The 26,853-nt window shown below is 45.0% G+C and overlaps 2 protein-coding genes across 6 annotated transcripts in view; both read left to right on the forward strand.

Moving 5' to 3' along the window:
- Positions 1-16,045, forward strand: part of INPP5B (inositol polyphosphate-5-phosphatase B) — a gene marked incomplete at its 5' end in the record, with an annotated part of 53,975 nt that extends 37,930 nt beyond the window's left edge. For 3 of the 4 annotated variants that reach the window (XM_081086521.1, XM_081086523.1, XM_081086522.1), the window contains 11 exons: positions 369-480; positions 3,242-3,351; positions 4,171-4,306; positions 5,979-6,089; positions 8,223-8,385; positions 9,434-9,669; positions 11,200-11,313; positions 13,072-13,165; positions 13,440-13,567; positions 14,643-14,754; positions 14,999-16,042. In XM_081086521.1, coding sequence (XP_080942647.1) covers positions 369-480; positions 3,242-3,351; positions 4,171-4,306; positions 5,979-6,089; positions 8,223-8,385; positions 9,434-9,669; positions 11,200-11,313; positions 13,072-13,165; positions 13,440-13,567; positions 14,643-14,754; positions 14,999-15,111 — 1,429 coding nt within the window. In that variant the 3' untranslated portion in view covers positions 15,112-16,042. Of the gene's footprint in view, positions 1-368; positions 481-3,241; positions 3,352-4,170; positions 4,307-5,978; positions 6,090-8,222; positions 8,386-9,433; positions 9,670-11,199; positions 11,314-13,071; positions 13,166-13,439; positions 13,568-14,642; positions 14,755-14,998 lie in introns of all 4 variants that reach the window. The other variant, XM_081086524.1, reaches the window with a different exon arrangement.
- Positions 16,046-17,329: 1,284 nt separating this feature from the next.
- The window catches only part of MTF1 (metal regulatory transcription factor 1), a 41,964-nt gene continuing 32,440 nt past the window's right edge, over positions 17,330-26,853 (forward strand). The window contains exons 1-2 of one of the 2 annotated variants that reach the window (XM_081086844.1): positions 17,330-17,421; positions 19,005-19,463. In XM_081086844.1, the coding sequence (XP_080942970.1) occupies positions 19,056-19,463 (408 nt within the window). In that variant the 5' untranslated portion in view covers positions 17,330-17,421; positions 19,005-19,055. The remainder of the gene's footprint in view (positions 17,422-19,004; positions 19,464-26,853) is intronic. The other variant, XM_081086845.1, reaches the window with a different exon arrangement.

Raw genomic sequence — 26,853 nt, forward strand, 5'->3', positions numbered from 1 at the left:
TCATGGCATCATCTAGTTTGGGGTCCTTGGATGATTGGCATGACTCCCCAAACTTGATCTTTTTGCCTCTTCCCAAGAATGAAGTTAATTATTGTCTTGCTTTTAGATCCTATTAGACTATCTTTCCAACCATACAAGAATATAAAGTAGTCAAGGAGAACTCGAGGCAGTTTATAATGAACTTGGATCAAGATAGTTGTGTAAGCAGCATGGTAGACGTGGTATGAAATGAAAGGACAAGAGAGAAAGATTTCCTGAGCAGCTGAATCATTTCCCCACCCAGCTCCGAAGAGGCCTCAGGGGCCTTCTGTGATGAGACGGGTAAAGTCCCTACTAACGCCTGCGGCCTCTGTGCTCTGTCCTTGCAGTGTGATCTTGTGGCTGGGGGACCTCAACTACAGGATAGAAGAGTTGGATGTGGAAAAAGTGAAAAAGCTCATCGAAGAGAAGGACTTTCAGACCCTGTATGCGTATGACCAGGTACAGATGGCCACCTGTGCCCTCTCAGGCAGCCGTCCCCACACTGAGGGCACAGAAAAGCCTGGCTTCTCAACTCTCAGCCTCTTCTTCCTCAGCTTGGGAGGTTTCCCTGAGGAGCTGATGTCCAGTCAGGTCTTTCCTCTGCATTTCCATTCGTCCATAGTTGCCTCCCCATTGGCTTGTCCTTTGAGGTGCCAGGTCTCTCTTCTCTTGAGCAGGAGTGTTCTCTCTCTCCCTGTCTCTCTGCCTTGTATGTGCTCATTCATTCATTCAAGTTGGGACTGTAGGGGTACCAGACTTCTCATAAATAAGATACATGGCTATTTAAAATTATTTTCTAACTAGAGGCTCAGTGCACGAAATTCGTGCACTTGGGGGGAGGGAGTCCTCAGCCTGGCCTGCGCCCTCTCGCAGTCCAGACCCCTCGTGGGATGTCCACCTGCTGGCTTAAGACAGCAGTCAGACATCCCTCTTGCAGTCCAGGGCTCTCTCCATCTGGGACTCCTAGCTCCTTACCGCCCGCCTGCAGCAGCAGAGTTGGGAGAGGCTACCACCACCACTGCTGTGCCCTCCAGCCGTGAACCCAGCTTCTGGCTGAGTGGCTTTCCCCCTGTGGGAGCACACTGACCACCAGGGGGCAGCTCCTTCATTGAGCATCTGCCCCCTGGTGGTCAGTGCGCATCACAGTGACCGGTTGTTCTGCCATTCAGTATATTTGCGTATTAGGGTTTTATTATATAGGATTCTTTTGAATTTGTCTCCTATTCCCCTAGCCTCCTCCTCCCCAGACTTGTCCAATATGAATGGCAACTCTTTTTCCTGAATGGCTTTCTTCACTTCCAGTGGGAATCAGTTCTGTAACCTGCTTTTCTCCTGCCGTTGTTTGGGTCAGCATTTCGGGCTCAAAGCATTAGCCATTTCTCAGGACAAGAGCAGTCAGTTTCTCTCTTTCTTCAGGTTACTCCTCAATAGATTGAAAAACGGTTCCACTGGTCAGAATCGTTCAGAATGTTAAAGTTCTTTTTCTTTCTAGTCTATGTCCCCTTTTAAAAAATCTTAGTATTCATTCGTCTAAATTTTTCAGTTATCTTTTTCCCCCAGTGCAGATCAATTGCAGAAAAAAACCCCATCAATTTTATATCTTTTCTTTTTTTATATATTTTTCTTTATGGAATAATCTCTTTATTAATCCATCTTTTTCTCTGTAGCTGTTTTCCTTGGTAAATTACTTTTATTCTCTTTAATACCCATTTCAGCATTAATCCCGTCTATTCTATTCTATTCTATTCTATTCTATTCTATTCTATTCTATTCTATTCTAAACTCTCTGTTTCTTGCCTCTGAAGGCATTCTAATTTCTCTGGAGTTTAATACTCATCTCCTCTTCCTTCTTTTCTGGTGTTTCTTCAAGTAATAGTCCCTGTTTTGTGTGTTCTCTGCTTTCCAGATGGTTTTAAGGTCAATATATACTCACTCAAGAAGTGTCAGCTTACCTTAATACCTAAATGTTTTACTTCCTGTTGCTTTTTCTTTATTAGTTTATATTAGGAATTTGCTTTTTGGGGAATTTGGCAACTGTTGTCTCCTGCATTAGGGCTGACAGTTCTTCCCCAGTTCACTTGGCACCCAGCTGGGTGCTGGGGGGAGAGGGCGGGGAGGCAGGAGTACCTGTGTTTTTATCTCTTGCCGAGAGTGTGATCTGGAAGGGGCTCCTAGAATTAGTGCACTAAGAAGGATACTAGCGCCAAAACCGGTTTGGCTCAGTGGATAGAGCGTCGGCTTGCGGACTGAAAGGTCCCAGGTTCGATTCCGGTCAAGGGCATGTACCTGGGTTGCGGGCACATCTCCAGTAGGAGATGTGCAGGAGGCAGCTGATCGATGTTTCTCTCTCATCGATGTTTCTGACTCTCTATCTCTCTCCCTTCCTCTCTGTAAAAAATCAATAAAATATATTTTAAAAAAAAAAGAAGGATACTAGCTATTATACTGTGTCAGGCACTGTTCTAAGTTGACAGTTCATTTTTCCAACAATCCTGTGAAGCAGATTCTAAGTCCAGAATTTACAGATGGAGAAATCAAGGCACACAGCTTCCTTCAGTTCATATAACTAGCTGGACAAACTTCTTTTGAAAGTGTTTTTTTTTGTTTTGTTTTAAGTGATTTTTAAATTTAAACCATAATCGGTTTGGTATATTTCTACTATATGTTTCTACATACATGGAAGTTTCCCTTTGCTTTTAGGACTTTATCTTTCCAGACTCTTTTATATGCAGTTTTGTCTCTCTGTATAATTAAAACAATTGTGCTACACAGATGAAGTGTTTGATACCTAAAAGAGAAAAGCTCTGTCTGTTGGTACCTTAATTCTATTAGGGATGTCTCAGTAAGATGGTACTCAGGCTCCCTGGATACAGTAACTCTTATAAAAGCACCTTAAAAACTGTAACAGGCAAAGGAAACGTTTGCTTGCTTGCTCCTCTTGCTAGAAGTTAGTTAATTCAAGATCTTACATACGGTGTACAGCTGATGTGTTGTGGAATTGTGCACCTGAAACCTGTGTAATTTTGTTAACCAGTGTCACCCCAATAAAGTCAATAAAAAGGGGCGGGGGGAATAAAATGAAAAAAAAAATAACCTTCCAGAATAGCTTTTTCATGGGCCTTTCCCTTTGAATTAGGTTTCAGATTTCAGATTGATATCTGCTCATTCAAGGCTTAACCTTTTTATTCTGAGATTTTTTTTCTTCCATCCTTTTGTGTAGCTGAAAACTCAGGTGGCTGCAAAGGCTGTCTTTGAAGGCTTCACAGAAGGCGAACTCACGTTTCAGCCGACCTACAAATATGACACTGGCTCCGACGAGTGGGATACCAGGTAGGTCAGAGGTTGCTTCAGGAGGTCAGGCAAACGAAAACCCAGAAATTTAGGGAAGCACTTGCCCTCATGGGCCTAAAGAAGAAGATAGGTTTACTGCGACTTTTCTCCATGTGTTGTACTCTGGTTAAACATTTTCCTTCAGTAGCTGCTCATTAAGCAGCCTGCCTTCCTCCTTGTTTTCTATTTGACTGCTTTAGCCTTTGTTCCTTAATAATTCTTGTGACTGGTTTACTTTTAAGTTATTCTTAGGGGGATCAGATGATTCCAACTAACTTAGGTTGTACTTGGTCATTGCGTAGTAGTTCATCTATTTTATTAGTGCCTATGGTATGCCATGCCCTATTCAATGCATTTTACTTGTATTATCTCATTTAATCTTCCCAACAACCTGTCGAAATAGGTATGGTTTTGTTATTCTCATTTTATAGATCAGGGAACTGAGGCATTAAAAAATTAAAGAGCCTCCCAAGCAGGCAAGTGTAGAGCCAGGATTTGAACCCAGGCAGTCGGAATTCAAAGCATGTTCTAACCACCATCTCTTAAAAACCATAGAGTACTTACTGTCAGATTGCCTTTTGACTCTCACCTCATCCCCAGAGGAGGCCAGAGAGCAGGGAATCATTCTGAACGGTGTTTTGGATGATACACAGGATACATGTTATATCTTCGTGAGCCCAAATCACTCCTGACCTCTCAGATCACTGGGCCTCGAGGACTGGACGGCTCTGCCCAGTCATCCCCAGCTGAGCCAGGGGCTAGCCAGGCAGTGGGTACTGCTGTGCCTGTGGGGGCCCCAGTGTGGACTTTGCATTTCAGTGAGAAGTGTCGGGCTCCTGCCTGGTGTGACCGGATCCTTTGGAAAGGGAAGAACATTACTCAGCTGAGTTACCAGAGCCACATGGCCCTGAAGACCAGTGACCACAAGCCTGTCAGCTCGGAGTTTGACATTGGGGTAGGTGAGCAGCTGCACCTGTTGTCATCATTCCGTGGGGAATAACAGGCTCTCACAACCAAGACGGCTTTTTTCTTTCTGGTGTCCTCCTCTTCCCTTGAGTATGATGACGCTCCTTTAAAAATTGTTTTAATTTCAATTTAATTCATAATTGCTTTGACATACTACCACTGTATGTTTCTACATACATGGAAGTTCCTCCTTACTTTTTGGACTGAATCTCTCCAGACCTTTCTCCATGCATTTACAAATGTGTGTCAGTATTCTCTATGCAGCACAGAGGGTGTTTCTAGAGGAAGGTTTTCCTTTCTGTAAAAGAGATCATATTATGCATATTGTTCTGAGAACGTATTTTTTCCCCACTAACTGTGTCTCAGAAGACCTTTACATGACACTAAAGGCAGAGCTCCCTCATTATTTTTAAAGGTTTCAAAATACGCCACAGTATGAGTGAACCATAATGTATATATTGATGATCATTTGTTTCCAAAGTTTTGCTATTATATACAGTGCTATGGTAACCACCCTTCATAAATCTTTGTGTACCAGTGCATTTCTATAGAATGAAATTCCTAGAGGTTAAATTAGTGGTTCAATGAGAAATGTATTTTAAATTTATTAAATTTTGCTAAATCATCCTCCCAGTAGTTTTTACCATTTTACACTCCTGCCAACCATATATGAGCTTATTTTCTCACACCCTGGCTAATATTGGGTTTTATCAATCTTTTAAATTTCTACCAACACAGTGAGCCAAAAGAAAAAGATATTTCATTATTTTAGATTCCATTTCCCTGGTTACTAGTGAAGTTGGACATCTTTTCTTTATTCCCTATTTGTATTCCTTCTTCAGTGACTTCAGTGTTTATTTTATCAATTCTCAAGGGTCCAGGTAGAAGCATATCGGAATCCATGAGGGTGTGGGTGGTTTGAAAAAAGCCTAATGAATATTATAATTAAAGTTTTATTATTGGAAAGTGACAAAATTGTGTTTATAATTCAAATACAGAAGGAAAAACCTGACAAAATCTTGTCTGATGGAGCAGTTAGTTAAAAAAGCTTGAGAAATGCTTTTTATTTATTTATTTATTTTAAATATATTTTATTGATTTTTTACAGAGCAGAAGGGAGAGGGATAGAGAGTTAGAAACATCCACCAGCTGCCTCCTGCACACCCCCCACTGGGGATGTGCCCGCAACCAAGGTACATGCCCTTGACCGGAATCAAACCCGGGACCCTTCAGTCCGCAGGCCGATGCTCTATCCACCGAGCCAAACCAGTCGGGGCGAGAAATGCTTTTTAAAGAAATGCTGCTTTAAATAAAAGCTCTAGAGAGATTTCTTACTGCGGGCCTTTTGGCAGCAGCAAGCCAAGTAGAGCTAAGCACTGAGCATCCCTCTGCCCTGGTCCTGAGTCCTGGTAGAACTGCCAACCAGGCTTTCACTCCGAATCCTCTTTCTGCTAATCAGGAAGCAGTTGACTTTACCATAGATTTTGCCTCTGGGCGACCCTTCTATGTCTACTGTTGATTGGGATCTTTTGTTAATTAATTAAATCTATTTAGTATCCACTTTCTGTATTGCTGTTTCCCAGCGCCGGGAATGCCCTGTATACTGAAAAAGAGGAAATGGGCAGAAGGCTTGGTACTCAGCCTCTGATGTTCCCTTCCAGGTGCGGGTTATAAATGAAGAGCTTTACCGGAAGACTCTGGAGGAGATTGTTCGATCCCTGGACAAGATGGAAAATGCCAACATTCCTTCTGTGTCCCTCTCCAAGCTAGAGGTAGGAAGGACTGTTAAGAATATCAGCATCAGCTCTAGCTAGTTTGGTTCACTGGATAGAGTGTCAGCCTGTGGACTGAAGGGTCCCAGGTTCGATTCTGGTCAGGGGCATATTCCCAGGTTTCAGCTTCCATCCCCAGGAGGGGGCACAGGAGGCAGCTGATCAATGATTCTCTCTCATCATTGATGTTTCTATCTCTCTCTTCCTCTCCCTTCCTCTCTGAAATCAATGAAAAAAATATATATTAAAAAAAAAAAAAAGAATATCAGCATCAGCCCTGGCCGGTTTGGCTCCGTGGATAGAGTGTTGGCCCACGAACTGAAGCGTGGGCCCAGGTTGAAGGGTCCCAAATTCGATTCTGGTCAAGGGCATGTGCCTCAGACCTCAAAACCAATCGACATGTCTCTCTCTCTCTCTCTCTCTTTTTTTTTTTTAATATATTTTTATTGATTTTTTACAGAGAGGAAGGGAGAGGGACAGAGAGTTAGAAACATCGATGAGAGAGAAACATCGACCAGCTGCCTCCCGCACGGGATGTGCCCGCAACCAAAGTATACATGCCCTTGACCAGAATCGAACCCAGGACCCTTCAGTCTTCAGGCCGACACTCTATCCACCGAGCCAAACCGGTCTTGGCTCGACATGTCTCTTTCACAGAGATGCTTCTTTCTCTCTGTCCTCTCCCCCTCCTTTCCACTCTCTAAAAATCAATGGGAAAATATCCTTGGGTGAGGATTAACAAAACAAAACAAGAAAGACTGTCAGTATCAGACTCTTCTGTTCATAGAGCTTACATTTCATCTACGAGGGCTCAGAATTCCAGGAGGTACCCGTCAGACTACTGAACTCTAGTCTTTCTTGATAGGCTGTTTCTAGATAAAGTGAGGCTGCTGATGCTAGCTGAGAAGAGAGGGGTTGTTGGTTTATATCATGTTTATCTCCTAATCTTCTAAACCAGAAGCCTTTACTCATTTTTTAAAAATATGTTTTTATTGATTTCAGAGAGGAAGGGAGAGGGAGAGAAAGATAGAGACACCAATGATGAGAGAGAATAATTGATCAGTTGCCTTCTGCATACCTCCTACTGGGGGTCAAAGCCTCAACCCAGGCATGTGCCCTTGACTGGAATAGAACCAAGGACCTTTCAGTCCACAGTCTGATGCTCTAGCCACTGAGCCAAACCAGCTAGGGCAACCATTTGTGACTCATAGATTTCACCTACACATGAGCCATCTATGAGTTAAATAATGGCAAAGGTGATCCAAAATGTGTTTTGTTTTGTTTTTAATTTTAATATAACTGGTGTGTATTCTTGCATTGGGTTGTCTTCTTACTGATGCTTTGCTTTGAGATCAAATCAAGTTCGAATTTCTTGGGTATGCTTGAGTGAATGGTAGGGAAGGCAGTATAGAAAAGCAGTGGTCAGTGGGAGAAGTCAAGTTAGGGCTGAAGATTTTCCATGAAAGAGCCACAGCATAGATCATTCAGAATTGACAATACCAAGAAGTCAGTCAATGGGTATTTATGGTAAGAGTATTTTCAATACCTTAGATGTCCAGCTACTTGGAAAGAAAAGTTTGGCCTTGAGTTTGTTTGGGTATAGAAGATACAAATGTTGATTCCTTCAGGAAATTTATTTATAAAACAACATGCTTTCTTTGAGTTTCTGGGTTAAACACAGACAATTGGTCTTTAGTGGTAGCTGTGGCCTCCCAGGTAAATACGTAGAGAAGAAACATGATTTGAAAGAGGTGGTCCTTCTTTCTTTTCCTTCCTTCCTTCCTTCCTTCCTTCCTTCCTTCCTTCCTTCCTTCCTTCCTTCCTTCCTTCCTTCTTTAGAGGAAGGGAGAGAGGGAGAGAGATAGAAACATCAATGATGAGAAAGAATCATTGATTGGCTACCTTCTGCACCCCCTATACTGGGGATCGAGCCCACAACCCCGGCATGTGTTCCTGACCAGGACTGAACCGGGACCCTTCAGTCTGCAGGCCGACTCTCTATCCACTGAGTCAAACCAGCTAGGGCTGGTCCTTCATTTTCTTTCCAGAAAGGGCAAGGAATGCCCAGCTGGGTGTCTGGACAGGTTGCCGAGAAGAGGACAATGGTCTGATGGGTTCCGGGCTTGTTCCCAGTTCTGTTTTCAGAATGTGAAGTACATGCAACTGCAAGTGGAATCCTTTACAATTCGTAACGGACAAGTGCCTTGTCGGTTTGAATTCATCAACAAGCCTGATGAAGAGTCTTACTGTAAGCAGTGGCTGAATGCCAACCCCAGCAAAGGGTTCCTCCTGCCAGGTAAGGCCTCTTCCAGGTCCTTGGTTACTGGTTTGGGGTACACTCTAACCTATCTTGGCTCACTTTCCTATAATAAGCTTTTTGTTTCTGAGTGTTTTGTTGTCTGCTTGAAACTTTTAAAAAGTCCTATGGATGAACCATCTACAAATAAAATATAAAATAGCGAGGAGCATGAGTTCAGCTTCAGAAGCATTCTCAGTCATGTATTCGTTCCATAATTTCACAGAAAGAGAAAATCTAAGATTGCTGTGAAGCAGCTGCTGCTGTTAAAAGGACCATTTTTAACCTTTGCCAGTAGCTCAGTTGGTTGAAGCATTGTCCTTCACACCAAAAGGTTGTGGGTTTGTTTCCTGGTCAGGACACATATCTAGGTTGTGGGTTCGATTCCTGGTTGGAGTGTGTATGTGGGGCAACTAATGGATGTCTCTCTCTCTCTCATCAATAAAAACATATTCTTGGGTGAGGACTACAACAAACAAAAAGAATCATTTTGACTGTCTGCCTCACCATAATCAACTCCCAGTTGCTCTTATAGGGAAAGATAATGGGGTGGTGACCCCAAAATTATATCTGGCTCTGGAATATACCATGCACATCTCTCCCCTACCTTCTCCTTTGCACTCTGTGTTGTGCTGTGTGGCAGAGGGAGTAAGCCTGTTTTGTGGACAATTCACAGGGTGATAGTGTCATTATATTTTCTGCTGGATCAGGTGTCTTTATCTGACCTTGCTCAGGGTAAGCTCTTTGATCCATGCCTTCTTAGTGATTAATAATTACTAGTTTAAGCTGTGCTACTTAGAACTTGAATTTCATAGTAGTTGCCTATTCACATGTTTTTGTTTGTTGTTTTCATATTCCCACTTGGACTGTCAACTCTGTTCGTGTATCTCCTGAGTGCCGAACACATAAATACTTGGTTGGCTCTTACTTCCTTTTATTTTCCTTCCTTAACCCTTTAGGCCTGGTGACTCTCTTCCCTTTGTATCTTCTTTCCTTCTTTTCTCTTGGCCTCCCACCAGCCAACATTACTTTTTAAATTTTTCTTCAGATTCGGCCATTGAGATTGAATTGGAGATATTTGTCACTAAGAACATGGCTATAAAGCTCAACTCTGGTGAAGACAAAATTGAGGACATTCTTGTTTTGCACTTGGACAGGGGAAAGGATTACTTTTTGTCTGTGTCTGGGAACTACGTGCCCAGCTGTTTCGGATCTCCCATTCATACACTGTGCTACATGAGGGAGCCGATCTCTGACCTGCCGCTTGAAACTGTTAGAAAGCTGGTGAGTTATGTACCACAAGGAAACATCTAGCAGCCATGTCAGTCAAACAGGATATGCCCAGGGATCTGAGAATTCTTCAGCCTCCCTAGAGCTGGCTTATTGTATCAGTTATACACAGTATTGCTGTGTAACAAACCACCTGAGATTTTAATGGTTGAAAGCAACCAATTATTGCTCCTCCTGCTTCTGTGAGTTTCCCGTGTAGCTCTTCTGCTGATCTCGCCTAGGCTCATGTGTGCAGTTGCAATCAGATGGTGGCAAATTGTGAAGCCAGCCCAGATTCCAAGGGCGGGAAGTGACTCTACCACTTTATAGAAAGAGCTACAAAATGTTGTGGCCGTGTCTTTCAGCCTTTCATACACAGTTCATTAGAGAAACTCAGCCATGGATACAATGATAATGAAGGTTCCCTGGCCCATGATTATCTTCTTATTTTTTTAAAAAAATATTTTAGTGATTTTTTACAGAGAGGAGAGGAAAGGGATAGAGTTAGAAACATTGATGAGAGAGAAACATTGATCAGCTGCCTCCTGCACACTCCCCACTGGGGATGTGCCCGCAACCAAGGTACATGCCCTTGACTGGAATCGAACCTGGGACCCCTGAGTCTGCAGGCCAACGCTCTATCCACTGAGCCAAACCGGTCAGGGCTATCTTCTTATTTTTTATTTTATTTTTTTCTCTTCTTATTTTTTAATCATCATTTGGTAATATATCATCCCAAACTAAATTTTCTGAGACCTCAGAGGCTCCTATGGAGACAATTCTAATACAAGGCAACTAGTTTGGAGCAGATTTATAGTAATACATAGGCTCCTTCCACCCATGCATTTTAAAAAAATATATTTTATTGATTTTTTACAGAGAGGAAGGGAGGTGGATAGTTAGAAACATCAATGAGAGAGAAACATCTACCAGCTGCCTCCTGCACACCCCCTACTGGGAATGTGCCCACAACCAAGGACATGCCCTTGACCGGAATCGAACCTGGGACCTTTCAGTCCGCAGGCCGATGCTCTATCCACTGAGCCAAACCAGTTAGGGCAGCCACCCATGCATTTTTCATCTAGGTACTCTTCAACACTATCCTCTCCATTATACAGATGAACAGTGAGGCCTCATAAGGGGATTGACTTATCACAGGTCACATGGCAAGTTAGCAATGGGCCTGGACCTTGCATCCAGGTTTTTGGAATCTCAAGTCTGTGTCCTTTTTCCCTGGACCACAGTGTCCTTCTAGCCCTGACACTGAAATGCTATAGGCAGGATTTTTTTCTAATTAGTTGATGCATATTGTCACCTAATTCATTGACAGTTCTTGCTATAATGCATTCCCAATTCTAAAAAATCATCTTTGTACTTTGTGCCACCTGATTTCATTTCCGACTGTGGAATGTTTGCTTCAGGGCATTGAAATACACCCCACCCCCCCACCCCCCCATCTCCCATGGGTTTGCTGTCCCCACATCCTGTGTTCTAAGCCAGCAGGTTCTCTTGGTGGGGCTTCTGAGGCTTTTTATTTCTTTTCAGACTCTGATGCCACTCTGGACTGAAGATGATGGCAGCCAGCTGGAGAACCCCATGGAAATCCCCAAAGAGCTCTGGATGCTGGTTGACTACCTGTACCGAAATGCTGCCCAGGAGGTGGGTGGTGCTTCCACAGTCAGACCTGATGGAGGCCAGGCTGCCCTGAGAAAGAGCATCAGCCCCAATGTTTGGTGTAAGAAGCTTTGAATCCAGAGAACCGGTGGAAAGCTGTTTTTCCCTCTGGGAGGGAATGACGGACAAATAGGTTCATGTTTCACACCCTTGGGGGATTGTGACATTACATAGAGCACTTGGTTACCCCCAAGGGAAGCGGCCTTGCACGGGGTGGCCTTCCCAGCACCGCTTGGTCCCTCCCCTGGCCTCGGTCGCCCCTGTAGGAAGCCATCTGGAGCCTTCTCAGGCTCTCAGCCAGGTATCCTTTTGAGGAACTCGCCCCAGCTTCTGGGAATGGGCTGGACTAACTTGTAGACAAGCCAGATAGAGGCAGGAGGAATTCCCAGGTTGTGTGAGTCAGGAGGCCTGATTTCTAGTGTGACTTGGGCAACCTTCATTGAGATCAGATTGGCCAGTTTCACTGACTCACTTACTATATACGGGGAGATGGAGCAACATATATTCTTAGGATATTCTCTTTTCACTTTTTTTCTTTCACATTTATTGAGTGTTACAATGTACCAAATATTGTTCTAAGTGTTTTATAATATTGACTCATTTAGTTCTCAAAAAGGTAAATAACTTGGTAAAGGTCCCAAAGCTGATAAGTGGACAGGATTGGGATTTGAACCCAGGGAGTCTGGCTAGAGAAGTCACATTCTTTTCTTTTTTTAAAATATATTTTTATTGATTTCAGAGAGGAAGGGAGAGAGAGATAGAAACATCAATAATAGGAGAGAATCATTGATCAGCTGCCTCTTGCACACTCCCTACGGTGAATTGAGCCTGCAGCCCTGGCATAAGCCCTGACTAGGAATCGAACGTGACCTCCTGGTTCACAGGTGGATGCACAATCACTGAGCCACGCCGGCTGGACAGAGGTCACTTTCTTACATACCATGCTCTCCTACCTTCTCTGTAGAGAAGTGTAACTTTTGAGCAATACATGTAATATGGTTATTATCAACACAGGTAGATGGCATTGTCATTTTATAAAACAAAGGGATATAAAGTCCCCTGGGACTACTGGAAATACCTTTATTGCCATAATCTTGTTTTCATAAAGCACTGAACTGCCTTTTAGTTTTCTTCATCTTATAAATGATATAATTTCTTCATAATTTTCTTTTTTTGGTTAATCCCTCTATTACACTGCAGGAAACATAGCTGCTTTTAAGTTTCCCTTATGTTGGATCTTACTGTTGTATATCATAGGCCAGTGATGGCGAACCTTTTGAGCTCGGCGTGTCAGCATTTTGAAAACCCCTAACTTAACTCTGGTGCCGTGTCACATATAGAAATTTTTTGATATTTGCAACCATAGTAAAACAAAGATTTATATTTTTGATATTTATTTTTTATGTTTAAATGCCATTTAACAAAGAAAAATCAACCAAAAAAATGAGTTCGCGTGTCACCTCTAACACGCGTGTCATAGGTTCGCCATCACTGTACATAGGCCCTACCCATAGTTTTATAAAAGATGTCTTATCAAGACCTGTGGTGGGAGCATGCCTGGGAAAGCCTGCAAGATGAATTAATTAGCCACACCCGCCTAAATCAGGTTGTCTACCAGGGTGACTCAAAGGCCTCACTACATGCTTCTTTTTGTTCTCTGCTGGAAATGACATTTCTAGGTCAGGAATTCATTGCTGATTTTCTGAGAATATAATTACTTTGTGGCTTTATTCCCTTTTGCAGGAAGATCTGTTTCAACAGCCGGGCCGAAGGTTGGAATTTGAGCAAATCAGGGACTGTTTGGATACTGGAATGATTGAGAACCTTGATACCCTCGGTATCCTTTGTGTGTGTGTGTAAGAGAGGTGAGAAAAAGGAAAGAATATTTTAAGGCTCAAAATCAGATATTGTGCCCTCAGCTATCATGTTTTTCTTACTTAAAGTTTGCATAGAGAAGTCTTCACAACGTTAAGCAACCAATATAGTAGGAACTAAGGAGGGCCCAACTAAGCTGACATACAGCCTGGCTCCTTCCAGCTAGCAGGCAGGTAGCACTTCTGGCATGTGGTCGGCCCTGGGCCTTTTCCTGTTCCTTAACGATGGGCCAAAAGCCCTTAGCAATCATTCGGTAGCCGAAGCCTTGCTGCTTTTCCTGGAGAGCCTGCCAGAGCCCGTCATCTGCTACAGCGCCTACCATAACTGCTTGGAGTGTTCTGGCAACTACACAGCAAGTAAACAGGTGAGGGGAAGCACTGAACATCAGCATACACAAGCTGTAGCCCCAGGCCTCCTGGGGCCTGAGGGAACAGAGCAGTCACAGCCCCTCACATGCAGTATCTTAGAAACTCACCTGTATCTTTCCTTCCCAAACCTGTTTTTCCTCTCCTCCCTTTTTTCTTTTAATGGCATCACACTTAATTGTAGTGACTCAACCCAGAAACCTGAGTCATTTCTGACTCCTCCATTTCTCACCTCCCACATGCCCAATCCCCTTGATCTGCCACCCATCTTTTTTCTTCCGTTCTCCTTCCACTTTCCTGGGTGCAAGGCCCTGCATTGAGGCTCTCCCTCTGCTGATTTGTTCCGTATACTGCCATTAGGTTGTGTTCTAAAGCTCTCCTCGTGTTCCTGTTGGTCAAAGGCCATTCTTGGCTTTCTATTGCCGATGAATGATTTTCTTAAACATTCAAGGCTTTCTATGATCTACTCTAGTTGCTCACATAGATAACAGAATCATCTAGAAAACCTGCTAATAATACAGGTCCTAGAGCCTCATCCCACATTCACTGAATCAATATCTCTTTGGAATATACTTTGTACCAGCTTCCTCACTGATTCTCCTGTGCAGATAGATGGAGTACTCACTGAATTCTAGCCTGATCCCTTCCAGGCTTAGCGCCTCTTCAGTGATGCTCCTGCCAACAATGACTTCACACAAAGTGCTCTCTCCTTATTTCACTGTTTTCCTTCTCTTGTACTTTTTTATGCTTTCTTTGGTCCTAAAAACCCTAGTCCTTACCTCTGCAAGTCCAGTCTTGTCTTATATTCAAGACCTATGTCTTCTATTTCCTTAAGTCTTTGGAGAGCACATAGTTAGAAGCTTGACCTCTAAATCCATGTAGTACTTGATTTGTGCTTCTCTCTCTTTTTATCTGTGCTTCTCTTTTGGCACTTGTGCCAAATGGTAAGTGGTCAAGGTTTTCTGTGCACAGTCTTATTCATGTACTTGGATCATGCACTCAATTCCTGGAATATAGCAGACACTTATTTAATTGAATGAATAAAAAGGCAAATCCCAATTCTGCCTCTTGCAGGTCATTTCTACTCTCCCCACATTCCACAAAAATGTCTTCCACTACTTGATGGCGTTTTTGCGACAGTTGCTGAAAAATTCAGAAAAAAATCATTTGGATGAGAATATTCTAGGTAAGTAGCCAAGTGTCTGTGGGAAGCATCTCTGCAGGCTGAGAGACTCATTATAAGAAATGTGGTTGTGGAAGGTCCCAAGTCCACTCATAAAACTAAAATCTCAAGCTCTGGGCAAAGTTTACCTTCAAATAGGATTTAAAGCAGAAAATTTGCTTTTGGGGACCCTTCCCCACTCATAACAACACAAAAAAATTAGCACCTTCTTTTGCTGAATCATTTGTCTTCTGTGTTTTTCATGCAGCTAGTGTATTTGGCAGCTTACTGCTTCGAAACCCAGCTGGTCAACAAAAGCTCGAAATGGCAGAGAAGAAGGCTCAAGAATTCATTCACCAGTTCCTCTGCAACTCACCCTGAGCCTCTCTGTCTCTTCGTCTATTTGACCGGAAGCATCCAATTACCAGTCCCACCTGTTTCCCCTGGAGAGTGGCCTTCGGAGGACGTGAGGCCACTTGGAAGCTAGAGTGGCGACTGCCAGCTTCCTGAGCCCAGGCCATTCCCCCACCATGGCTATCACACTTAGAGCTGCTGCGAGTTGTGAGGACATGCGAGAAACCCACCACAATAAAACTGACATGCAATGTTCAACTTTAGTTAATTTAACACAGATAGATTATTTTTTTAAAGATTTTTTAAAAATTGATTTTTTAGAGAGACAGGAAGGGAGGAGAGAGGGAGAGAAACATCGATACGCTGCCTTCTGCCTGATCTCCCCCCCTCTTCCCCCAGGGATTGAGCCCCCAACCCGGGCATGTGCCAGAAACGGAACCAGAAACCTTTTGGTGCACAGGACAATGCCCAACCGGTCAGGGCTCTATTTTTTTTTTTTAATGTTTAAATAACCGTACTTGTGCTTACTCAGCCTGTCTCCAGGGCATAGTCAGTGCTTTCCCTGTCACCTGGGCTGAGCTCCCCATGATCAGATATTTGAACACACTTTGGAACTGAAAGGAGAATAAGTTGACTTGGACAAGAATGCAAGTGGCAGCTGCAGGGTAAATAGGTTATAGCCACCCAGATGCTTCTAGCACGCTGTCTGTGTACATGTGTACATGCAGATGCAAACCCTATTCCCTTTCCTGCTCAGATGTCGTGCAACACCTCCGGGGCTGGCCACTCAGCCACGGCGGTCAATACAGTGGCTTGAAAATGAAAATACGGAAGAAATTGGTGTTCTGGTTGAACAAGTGGGACTTTCTGGGCCAGCAAATTCTCCAAACTGTATTTGATGCATTCCCTCTCTCATATGTGTAATATATTTTAATGATAAATGTTATTTTTAACAGTGGTTATTTGTGTTTTTATTTCTTAAGAGATGGCAATTCTCTGCGGCTGGACTTCTGCAGCGTAAGCATTGGGTGGCTGGTCAGGGGCTAGAGAGAGATTTGCCTGGCATCTGGTGGGTGCAGTCACTATTCACATTTAAAAAAAAAAAATATTTTTATTGATTTTTTTTACAGAGAGGAAGGGAGAGAGATAGTCAGAAACATCGATGAGAGAGAAACATTGATCAGCCGCCTCCTGCACATCCCCCACTGGGGATGTGCCCGCAACCCAGGTACATGCCCTTGACCGGAATCGAACCTGGGGCCTTTCAGTCCGCAGGCCGACGCTCTATCCACTGAGCCAAACCGGTTTCGGCTATTCACATTTTTCAAGCAAGAGATGGGACAGGCATGGCCTGAACCCCTTGACTGGTGTTCTAGTCTCTGGGGGTTGTTGCACTTGGAATATTCCATACAAGTAGCTTAGGGGAAAAACAGGTGCTGGCTGCTGGGATGTTCTAACAGCTGGATCTTCCAGGGATTTAGAAAATTGTAGAGCATAATGACGTCATAATAAAAAAATTGCTCCTTGGGCCCTGAAACACCACTACTTGGCAGTGTCAAATGTGACTTACTAGGAGGTACCAGCCAGTAGCATGACGATGTGAGCCGTTGGGAATGGCCAGTAGGTGGCGCTGGCCGCCCCGGCGAGAGTCCGGCTGGGAGCCCACAGTCCTCAGCCTGGGAAATTCGGACAGACCGCGGGGCAGGAGCGAGCGACTGCGCTCCTGTGAGCGCACGCGCGGGGGAGAGGCGGCGGCGGGCTCTGGCTGGGCTGGGAATACTCCCTAGTTCCGCCCTTCAGGTTCAATCTTCCTTTCTCGGACCCTCCGGCTTATGTTCATTAACTTTGCTGGGTGATGAGGAGAAATGGCGGGAGTGCCACAGCCTTCCATGCCCCCCTGCGGGTCCCAGCCGGAATTCGGATACCTAACTGTGGTCTTTTCTGTGGCGCTGGTGGCTGCCATGGCGAAGGCGGCAGCGCAAGCCGTACTGAAGCAGTTTCGGCTTAGTGTAGTAGGGGCTCGATCCCCTTTCCCTGCGTCTGGCGCCGCGGGAGAGACGCCCTGACGGACACGACGTGCACTTCCCCGCGCGGGACCCGCTCACCGTCCGGCTACGTCGCCAGGAGCCCCGCCCCTCTCGTTCGCCAATTGGAGGCTCGAGCTCAGCCCCCACACCCCCTACACCAACCAGCGGCGCCAGGGAGAGGCGAAACCCGGCTCTCCTCCTTCCTCCGGGAAGCGGAAGCGGAAGTGACGTTCGGGGAAGGCGGGGGCAATCATGGTGCCGCTTGGGAGAGGAGAAGCTGTCGCTGCCGCCGTTGCCGGGAGCCGCGGAGGTAAAAGGCGGAACTAGACGTGACCTGGGCTGGGGACTTCCCGGGGGGCGCGGGACCTTGGCTTCTTCCTGAAGCATTTCCCAGTAGAGACCCCAGTCCGGTCACCATAGAGACCCCACCCCTCCTCTGTTTCCATGGGGATGGGTATCCAGCCCCCTCCCCTGTTTCCATGGAGACCGGACCCTGCCCCTCTTCGCCAGGGTCGGAGCCCCCCGCCTGTCTTCAGATTTTCCGGGTAGCCCAGGCTGGGAGCTCTCCCAGGCGGGTTCCTTTCCCAGCCTCCTCTCAGGGGTGCTGTTTGTACTCCTCGTTTGCCATCCTCAAACCTCCTGGTCTTGTTTGTTTCGGACAGTTGGTCTGTGTTTGCCGCCGACGGCGCCTGGGCAGCCCGGTGGGGCCCCGTGCGCTTCTCTCCCCTCACAGATGCAGCGAAATGTGCATCTACCGGGTTGCGTAAGCCAGAGCAGGGGGTCGGGCGGTTCTTCCCTCGGCCTGTCTCTGGTACCTGTCTCCCTGTCTAGCGGCCCCACTACGTACAAGGTTCACCTTCGAATCCAGAGCAGAAGAGAAAGATAAAGTGCAAGTCCAGGCTGAAAACCAAAAGTGATGGGATGATTTTTTCAGTTCCCTGTTCTGCCTGCCAAACTCACATTTGTAGAACCTCAGTGTTTGCAGGTAAATCACTATTCCAAAACGGGAAAGCTTCACATTTGGTATTTTTCCCAAGAGAGCAAATCTTCCCAAGAGAGTGTATCTGCAGGTCTTCCATTCATTTGGCTGACATCTCCCGGACTCCAGTGTCAGTGTACTGTGCTAGGGACCCTGGAAACAACAACTCCTCATTCCCTCCTTGCAGAGAGCACGCTGTAGGAGGATGCTTCTGCTGGGCTCCAGATTGTTTTAGGAGGTAGAACTGTTTTCATTAGACACGTCTGGTTAAGGATCAGCCCCTCTACTCAAGCTGAACCATCTGTTCTAGGAAGGAAGGAAGGAATTCACACTTGTTTCCTTTGCTGTTGCTGTCATGTACATTATCTCCTTTACTTCACATAACAACTTTGAGAGGACAGGAATGACCAGCCTCACCTTACGCGTAAGAAAAATGGGGCACAGGAAAGTTCCCCACGTAGTAAGTGGCAAAGATGGACATTGTAGGTGGGTGACCCTGCCTCCAAAACTCCGCTCCTTCCACTATAGACTGCACTGCCTCCGGGCCTAATTTGGGGTCATATTTGAGTGAGGTTTCCTTACTTTTAAGATTTATGGCAACTCAGACTTGAAGCAGTTTTGCCCCTCAGTCCCCTTTAGGTATTTTGACCAACCTTCCAATTGTTTGGCATTAAAGCACACTTGGAAGGTCTTGTGAAATGCTACTTTTTACTTCAGTGTTGTTGTCTTTTTTAAAGGCATTGCTTTTAAAATGACTTGATGGTTTCAAAGTAAAACTTAAAAAGTTATTCCCAGGGAAGATGATTTTTCCTTTACTTCGACCTGGTCTTGAAAGGAGAGGAAAACAGCCCTGTGGTTGCTGAGAAGGTCCCGAGGTGCTGGTGTGGCTCTAACTCTGGTTTGTTCTTTTGCAGACAAGTCATTACTTTTCCATTTCTCACAATTGGGCTGAGCACAATTGAACCATGGGGGAACACAGTCCAGATAACAGCATCATCTACTTTGAGGCAGAGGAAGATGAGCTGACCCCTGGTGACAGGATGCTCAGGTTTGTGGATAAAAACGGACTGGTGCCTTCCTCATCTGGAACTGTATACGATAGGACAACTGTTCTTATTGAGCAAGACCCTGGCACTTTGGAGGATGAAGATGATGATGGACAGTGTGGAGAACCCTTGCCTTTTCTAGTAGGGGGTGAAGAGGGCTTTCATCTAATAGATCATGAAGCAATGTCCCAGGGTTATGTGCAACACATTATCTCACCAGATCAGATTCATTTAACAATAAACCCTGGTTCCACGCCCATGCCAAGAAATATCGAAGGTGCAACCCTCACTCTGCAGTCGGAATGTCCAGAAACAAAACGTAAAGAAGTAAGTAAAGCGGTGGGTGAGGGCTCAGTTTGGCTTTGGGGAAAGTCCTTACACAGCTCTTGGTGGCAATTTTAGCGAGAAGTAAAGGAGTCTGTGCCATTAGGACCTACAATGGCTTTCTTGTCAGTAATTCATGTTTCACGTTTTGTTGTGACTCTGGAACTTTCGGTTTGTAAGGCTACATTGAAATTTGGGAAAACGAAAGTATAATGTTTCTCATATTCCTCCCCAAATCATAAATAAAATAGAAATCTCACTGAAGTACATTTATATTTCTGATGCTGGAATGACTAGATCTGGCTTACCTCTGGGTTATATATAAATGACTTGTTTTGGAGATGGAGTATCTGCTGGAATATGTTTTTTTTAGTGAATGTTGAATGAATAATAAAGGCTAGTTTTCTTTCATAAAAAATTTAGGCAAGAGACACTAAATGAGAGCAGGTTATCTAAAATAAGTTTTCATGCTTTTATTTGGCTAGTGTGAGTAAGGTAATGCATGTCACAGTGTTTTGGAAACTAAAACATTGTACAGGTGGTGATTATTAGCAGAATAAAAGATGTGATTTAAAGCTAGTGATATACATTATATAAGAACTAATTGAAGGTTAATTAGAAAAAAATAGATCACTGGTAGTTGCAATGCAGGGACTAAATGTAAAAGGTTACTGAATAGACATAGGGTAAATTGTTTGGCAAAATAGTTTTCTGTTGTAATGAAGGTCTTGAAATGAGGCATTCATGACATATGGCTTTTCCTTTGGTAGCCTTAGGAACTCAGAGCTGGAAGGAGCCCTAGAGAGACCATCTTGTCCCACCTCCTTACCCCATGCAGTAATCTCTATAGCATCTCTGACATCAGTTTACCTGGCTCTGCTTGACCACTTCCAGAATGAGGAGGGCACAGTGCTTCACGGCTCAGCCTAATAGATTTATTGGCCATCTCTGATTGTTAGAAAGCTGTTACTTATATGGAGCCAAAATCGACCTTCCTGCAGTTGCCCACTCCTTCTAGTTCTGCCTTCCTGAACAACAGCAAGTTAAACCTTCCTTTCAAAGGACAACCCATCAGATATTTAAAGATCATGGATTTCTCTTCATCTTCACCTGTACAGGCTAAATCCCTCCATTTATTTAAAGATCCCTCTTATGACATTTTCCCCTTGCTTATCATCAGCTTGGTCACCTTTGATTGTATGAATTTCAGTTTCCAAATTCCTCTTAAAATTCATAATTGAGCATAATCTCACAAGTGTAAGTCCACTAGCACTGAATACTGTGTGACTCATCTCTTGATCTGGACACTGTACAACAATTACTGTATAGTATGTATTTTATTAATAACGGCATCATACTCTCAGCTTGTACTTGGAAACCTCCAGACTAGTGATTCTTATTTGGGGCAGTTCTGTCCCCAGGATACATCTGGCAATGTCTGGAGACATTTTTGGTTGTCACCTGGGGCAAGTGCTATCGGAATCTCATAGGTAGCATCCAAAGATCCTGTTAAATATTCCACAGTGCACAGGACAGCCCACCCACAACAAAGAATTATATGGCCCTCCTGGCTAAGTGTGGCTCAGTGGTTGAACCTATGAACCAGGAAGTCACTGTTCAGTTCCAGGTCAAGGCACATGTGCAGGTTGCAGGCTTGATCCCCAGTAGAGGGCGTGCAGAAGGCAACCAATCAATGATTCTCTCTTATCATTGATGTTTCTAGCTCTAGCTCTCTCTTCCTCTCTGAAATCAGTAAAAAAAATTTTAAATTTAAAAAAGAATTATGTGGCTCAAAATGTCAATTGTGTATGTTCCAGTAAAACTTTATTTACAAAATGGGCAGTGGGCTGAATTTGGCGCACTGGCTGTAGTGTGGACTAGAACATAGGAGTAGTTGTAGATAAAGGTGGAAAGATAGTAGAGATCAAGATAGGGAAGGCAGTGGTAGCATGCTAAGGAGTTTGGACTGTATTCTGGAACTAGAGGGAAACCATGAAGGTGTCTGAACCAAGAAGTGATATGGTTAGAGTGGCCTTTTTAAAAAGGTAACTGGTTCCTTGATTGCCCAGACAGGAGATAGTTGTAGTTTAGGTTTGGGGTTTCATTTGAGTCTGAGGAAGGATAGTGGCCTTTTATGTGGAGAAAATTGAGAGCTTTTCTTGCAGTATAAGAGAACTTGGTATGTTATGAGAGTCTGAAGATTGAGTCATGAATTGGGTATGATTCAAAGGATTCATCCAATTTTCCAAGTGTGTTGAGTTTCTTCTGTGTCTTAGCATAGGGGCTGCAGGGTTACTCTGTTCCAGATCTCTTCATGATTGGCAGAACTTCAGGTCTAGGTAGTGAGCTAAGTGGTTAGAGTCCATTGTGATAGGTCCTTTAACAGAGGCATATTCACAGTGCTGTGTGCATGCTGAGGAAAAAGCAGCTGACTGCTGTCCCCTGTCCCCTCTGGGAATGGCGATTCCATAACAGAATTCAAGAAGACAAGAAGAGGAGAAATTGATGAGTTTGTTTGGAGTATGTTAAATGCACAGTCCTTGGGGAAAATGAAGGTGAACATGTTGAGAAGTTCATTGGAACTATGATCTGAAGTCGAGGAAATGGCTTGAGATTAGAATTGTGGATCCATGAAGGGACAGTAGTTCAAACCACTATGAGTTTACTCAGGGGAGAAGTAAGAGTTGATCTGAGAATTTAAGGGTTAGAAAGAGAACCATAGATCACATAGAGAGAGATGGGTGGAATGCAGTGTTGTGGAAGCTGAGGGAAGAGCATTCCAGGCTGTGTGAATATTTCTGTGTGACCCTGCAGAGGGATTGAAGGGCCCAAGAGGAGCCATTCGTCCTGCTGTCTGCACAGTTGATCACATCATGAGAAGATGTTCAGTAGAGCCCTGGGGGCTGAAGCCAGATTTTGAGTTTTGAGTGATGGAGAAATAGGTGGGTGGTGAGGAAACGGGAGGCAGGAAGTGTCAAGTTTTGTGTATGTGTATGTGTGTAAATATGGTAGTTGGAGGAAGAGTGGTAAGGCAGTAGTAACTCAAGGGGATTGAATCATTTTTTAGCACAAAAAATCTGACATAGTTTAGGGCCCATCAGTGTTAATGATTACTAGTGAAAGTGTTTCAAGAGCAAATGTTAGGGAAACGTTAAATCAGGACAGAGGTTTGATTATTACAGGGTTTCTTAGAGCTTTTGATGTGCCAATAAGTAAGAAGGAAGGAAAGGCAGAGTTCTCCAAATGTTTTGAACTTGGGAAACTATTTTTCAGTTTCATTTCCAGAGTCAGTGTTTTGGGGAACACATTTTGGGATATGCTGATCTAGGCAGAAGAGGACGCGGTAGGGAAGGAATGATTATGCAATCAGTGATATGAGCTGTCACTTTCCCACTTTGCACTACTGGCAAGCCTGGTTTACTGTTCATGTCTCAGGTCATTGATAATCGTGTTGAGTAGGACAAGGTCAAGGGTATTACTAGTATGAACCCTTGCTCAGTGGACTGTGGATTTAGCTCCCTGGACTTTCCCCCTCACCACATTTTTCCATTCAATCGATGAGGCCTACATGGAAGATTCTATAACCTGTTTTTGAATTCAGTAGGTGTGGGGTAGGTTGGGGACTGAGAGAGAAGCAGCAGTGGCTTTTAGTCTTTTAAAATCTTGCTAATGACCAGGCATTCAGAAGACTTGCCTTCCTGAAGTACCATCTTACCTTAGCTTTTGCTTTCACAGTGATTTTATTTATTTTTTGGCATTTAAATTCATTTTATAAACTATTTGGTAACACTCTCCATGATTCTTTACTCCCCCTCCCTTCTTTTTTTAAACTTAGTCTTTTTCTCCATTTCCCATTCTCTTACTCTTAAGAAATCTAATCATTTGAAAACTAGTTAGTCTTCTTGGCTTCTTAGGCAGCTTATTTTTCTGAGTCAGATTTTAGCCTGAATTTCCTGTTTACCCCGATTGTTGCATTGCTTTCTGTTGTGTGTAGTTGGCTTACCTGTTACAGTCATGTGCCCCATAACAATGTTTCTGTCAAGAGGGACCGGTCAACAAAGAGCCGGTGGTTCCATAAGATTGTAATGGAGCTGCAATGTATTGTAGAACTGTATACCTGAAACCCGTATAATTTAATTAACCAATGTCACCCCATTACATTAACAAAAAAGATTATAATGGAACTGAAAGATTCCTATTGTCTGGTTCAGGGGTGGGCAAACTTTTTGACTCAAGGGCCACAATGGGTTCTTAAACTGGACTGGAGGGCCGGAACAAAAGCATGGATGGAGTGTTTGTGTGAACTAATATAAATTCAAAGTAAACATCTACACTAATAAAAGAGAAACATGGTAATTGGCGTACGTCCGCTACCCTTCCCATTGGCTAATCCGCCTGTCACTCACAGAGTAGGGCTGAGATATGCAAATTAACTGGCAGCCAAGATGGCGGCCGGCAGCCAGGCAGCTGATGGGAACAGGGAGGCTTGCTTGCTTTAGTGAAGGAGAACTCCAACTTCCCCGCCTGACTTTCCAGCCTCTCAGCTGCAACTCTAAGCAACTATGTTGCGAATAAAGAAGCTAAAAAAACCCCAGAAACCTGCTTTACTCAGGGGAGCTTCAGCCAGCTGGACCGCAACATTGTATCAAATACAGACGGTAAACAAAGGCCAGAAACCTGTTTTCAGCAGCCGAGGCCTCAGAGCTAAAGCTGGCCCAGAATAAAAAAAGAAAAAAGAAAAAAAGGAGCGGTTGGGAGCTTCAGTCCCAGCCTGAAAACAGCCCTCAGCCCCTCAGCCAGACTGGCCAGGCACCCCAGTGGGGACCCCCACCCTGAAGGGTGTGTGACCAGCTGCAAACAGCCATCATCCCCTCAGCCAGACTGGCCAGGCACCCCAGTGGGGACTCCTACCCTGATCCAGGACACCCTTCAGGGCAAACCAGCCAGCCCCACCCATGCACCAGGCCTCTATTCTATATAGTAAAAGGGTAATATGCCTCCCAGCACCGGGATCAGCGGAGCCACGAGGCCTCCCGGCACCGGGATCAGCGTGACAGGGGGCAGCGCCCAAACCCCCTGATCGCCCTGCAGCTCTGTATGTGACAGGGTGCGGCGCCCCAACCCCCCCGCCCCCACGGGCCCTGCTCTGTGTGTGACTGGGTAGAGCCATAACCTCCCCATTGACCCTGCCCTGAGTATGAGAGTGGCGGCGCCCCAACCACCTGATCGGCCCTGCTCTGTGGGTGTTAGAGGGCGGCGCCCCAACCCCCCCACCCCCACGGGTCCTGCTCTGTGTGTGATGGGGTAGAGCCATAACCTCCCCATTGGCCCTGCCCTGAGTGTGACAGTGGCCGCGCCCCAACCACCTGATCGGCCCTGCTCTGTGGGTGATAGAGGGCGGCGCCCCAACCCCCCCCCCCCCCCACGGGCCCTGCTCTGTGTGTGATGGGGTAGAGTCATAACCTCCCCATCTGCCCTGAGTGTGACAGGGGGCGGTGCCCCAACTCCCCTATCGGCCCTACTCTGTGAGTGACAGGGGGGAGCTCCTCAATCCCCTGATCGGCCCTGCTCTGTGCATGACAGGGGGGAGCTCCCTAATCCCCTGATTGACCCTGCTCTGTGCATGACAGGGTATGGAGCCCCAACCCCCCTGATGGGCCCTGCTCTGTGCGTGACAGGGGATGGCGCCACAACCTCCCCATCGACCCTGCCTTGAGTGTGACAGGGGGCGGTGCCCCAACCCCCCAATCGGCCCTAACCTGAGCGTGACTGAGGGTGGCATCGCAACCTCCCAATCTGCCCTGCTCTGTGCATGACAGGGGAAGGCGCCCCAACTCCCCAATCGGCCCTGCTCTGAGCCCGACCAGGGGCTGCACCTAGGGATTGGGCCTGCCCTCTGCTACCCAGGAGCAGGCCTAAGCCAGCAGGTCGTTATCTCCTGAGGGGTCCCAGACTGCAAGAGGGCACAGGCCGGTCTGAGGGACCCCCCCCTTCCCCCGAGTGCACAAATTTTTGTGCACCGGGCCTCTAGTCATTACATAAAAGGGTACGGTCTTTTTTTTTTAGTTTTATTCATTTCAAATGGGCCGGATCTGGCCCGCGGGCCGTAGTTTTCCCACGGCTGGAGTTGCTCCTAGGCTGCAAGCCTATATAGCATGTTACTGTACAAAACATGAGATTAAATCAAGCACAGGAGAATGTGATGCAATCAAGACATACAGTAAACACGAGATGTGTGAGACTGCTGCTAGCCTAACACAGCATACTGTTTTACAGCAAACTTTTTTTTGTATAAAGAGTACACCTTAAAATAACAATAAAAAGTATAGTATAGTAAATACATCAACCAGTAACATGGTCGTTTATTGTCATTATGAAGTACTATGTACTGTACATCATTGTATGTGCTGTGCTTTTATACGGCTGGCTGTGTAGCTTTGTGTACTCCAGCAACACCACTTGTAGCCTGGGTGTGCAGTAGGCTAGATTTGTGTAAGTGCACTCTATGATGTTTGCCAACAAAGAAATCGCTGAAGAAATCGCCGAAGGACGCATTTCTCGGAACATAGCCTCGTCATTAAGCAGTGCATGGCGGTACTTCATTGCTTTTTCCACATGCTTGCCTTGGACAGAAATAAACCAACCAGAGCCTTGCTATAGACACTGTCTTTTCCTTCCACAGGGACACTGGTCATTCTGACTCTAATTTCGTGTATCTTATTCTCATACTTGCTGTTTTACTATGCCTACCTGTTGGTTTGGTAGCTTTGAAAAATTTCCAAAGTAGTGTTACTCTGTTCCAGATCAGCATTCTTTTTTTTTTTTTTAAATATATTTTATTGATTCCCCACAGAGAGGAAGGGAGAGGGATAGAGAGCTAGAAACATCAATGAGAGAGAGAGAGAGACACCAGATCAGCATTCTTAAGAGTTGCTCCCAAACTTGAATCTCTGCCCTTCCTGAGAACCTGCCAGGACTAATATTGTGCTGTGAATATTTTCATGTTCATCCATCTCTGTTTGAAACACTTTGGTGAACATAATGCACAACCACCTGTTGTAGTGCTGCCCCCGAAGCCCCCCACCCCTGTGGCTTACCGACCTTGTCACTTTTCTGCTGAATAGTTGTCGGAGACGTGTGAAGAAAGCCAGCAGTCATATACCTGATGTGTTGTTGTTGTACCAAAGTATTCCAGTGCACTGGTTGAGAAGGAGTATCTTTTTCTACCGAGAAGCACAGTTACAGTGATGCTTTATGAATTAGGCTGCTTGCTATATTGGTTAGTGACAAAAGGAGACTTATTTTTTCTAGTGTGACAAATTTGAAGTAGAAGAGTAAGGGGGGAAATCTGACTCCAGGGTTTCAGAGCCTTTTTGCAGTGGGACCTTTACTT

The sequence above is a fragment of the Myotis nattereri genome (genome assembly GCF_964212035.1).
Source record: "Myotis nattereri genome assembly, chromosome: 3".
Classification (NCBI taxonomy): Eukaryota; Metazoa; Chordata; class Mammalia; order Chiroptera; family Vespertilionidae; genus Myotis; species Myotis nattereri.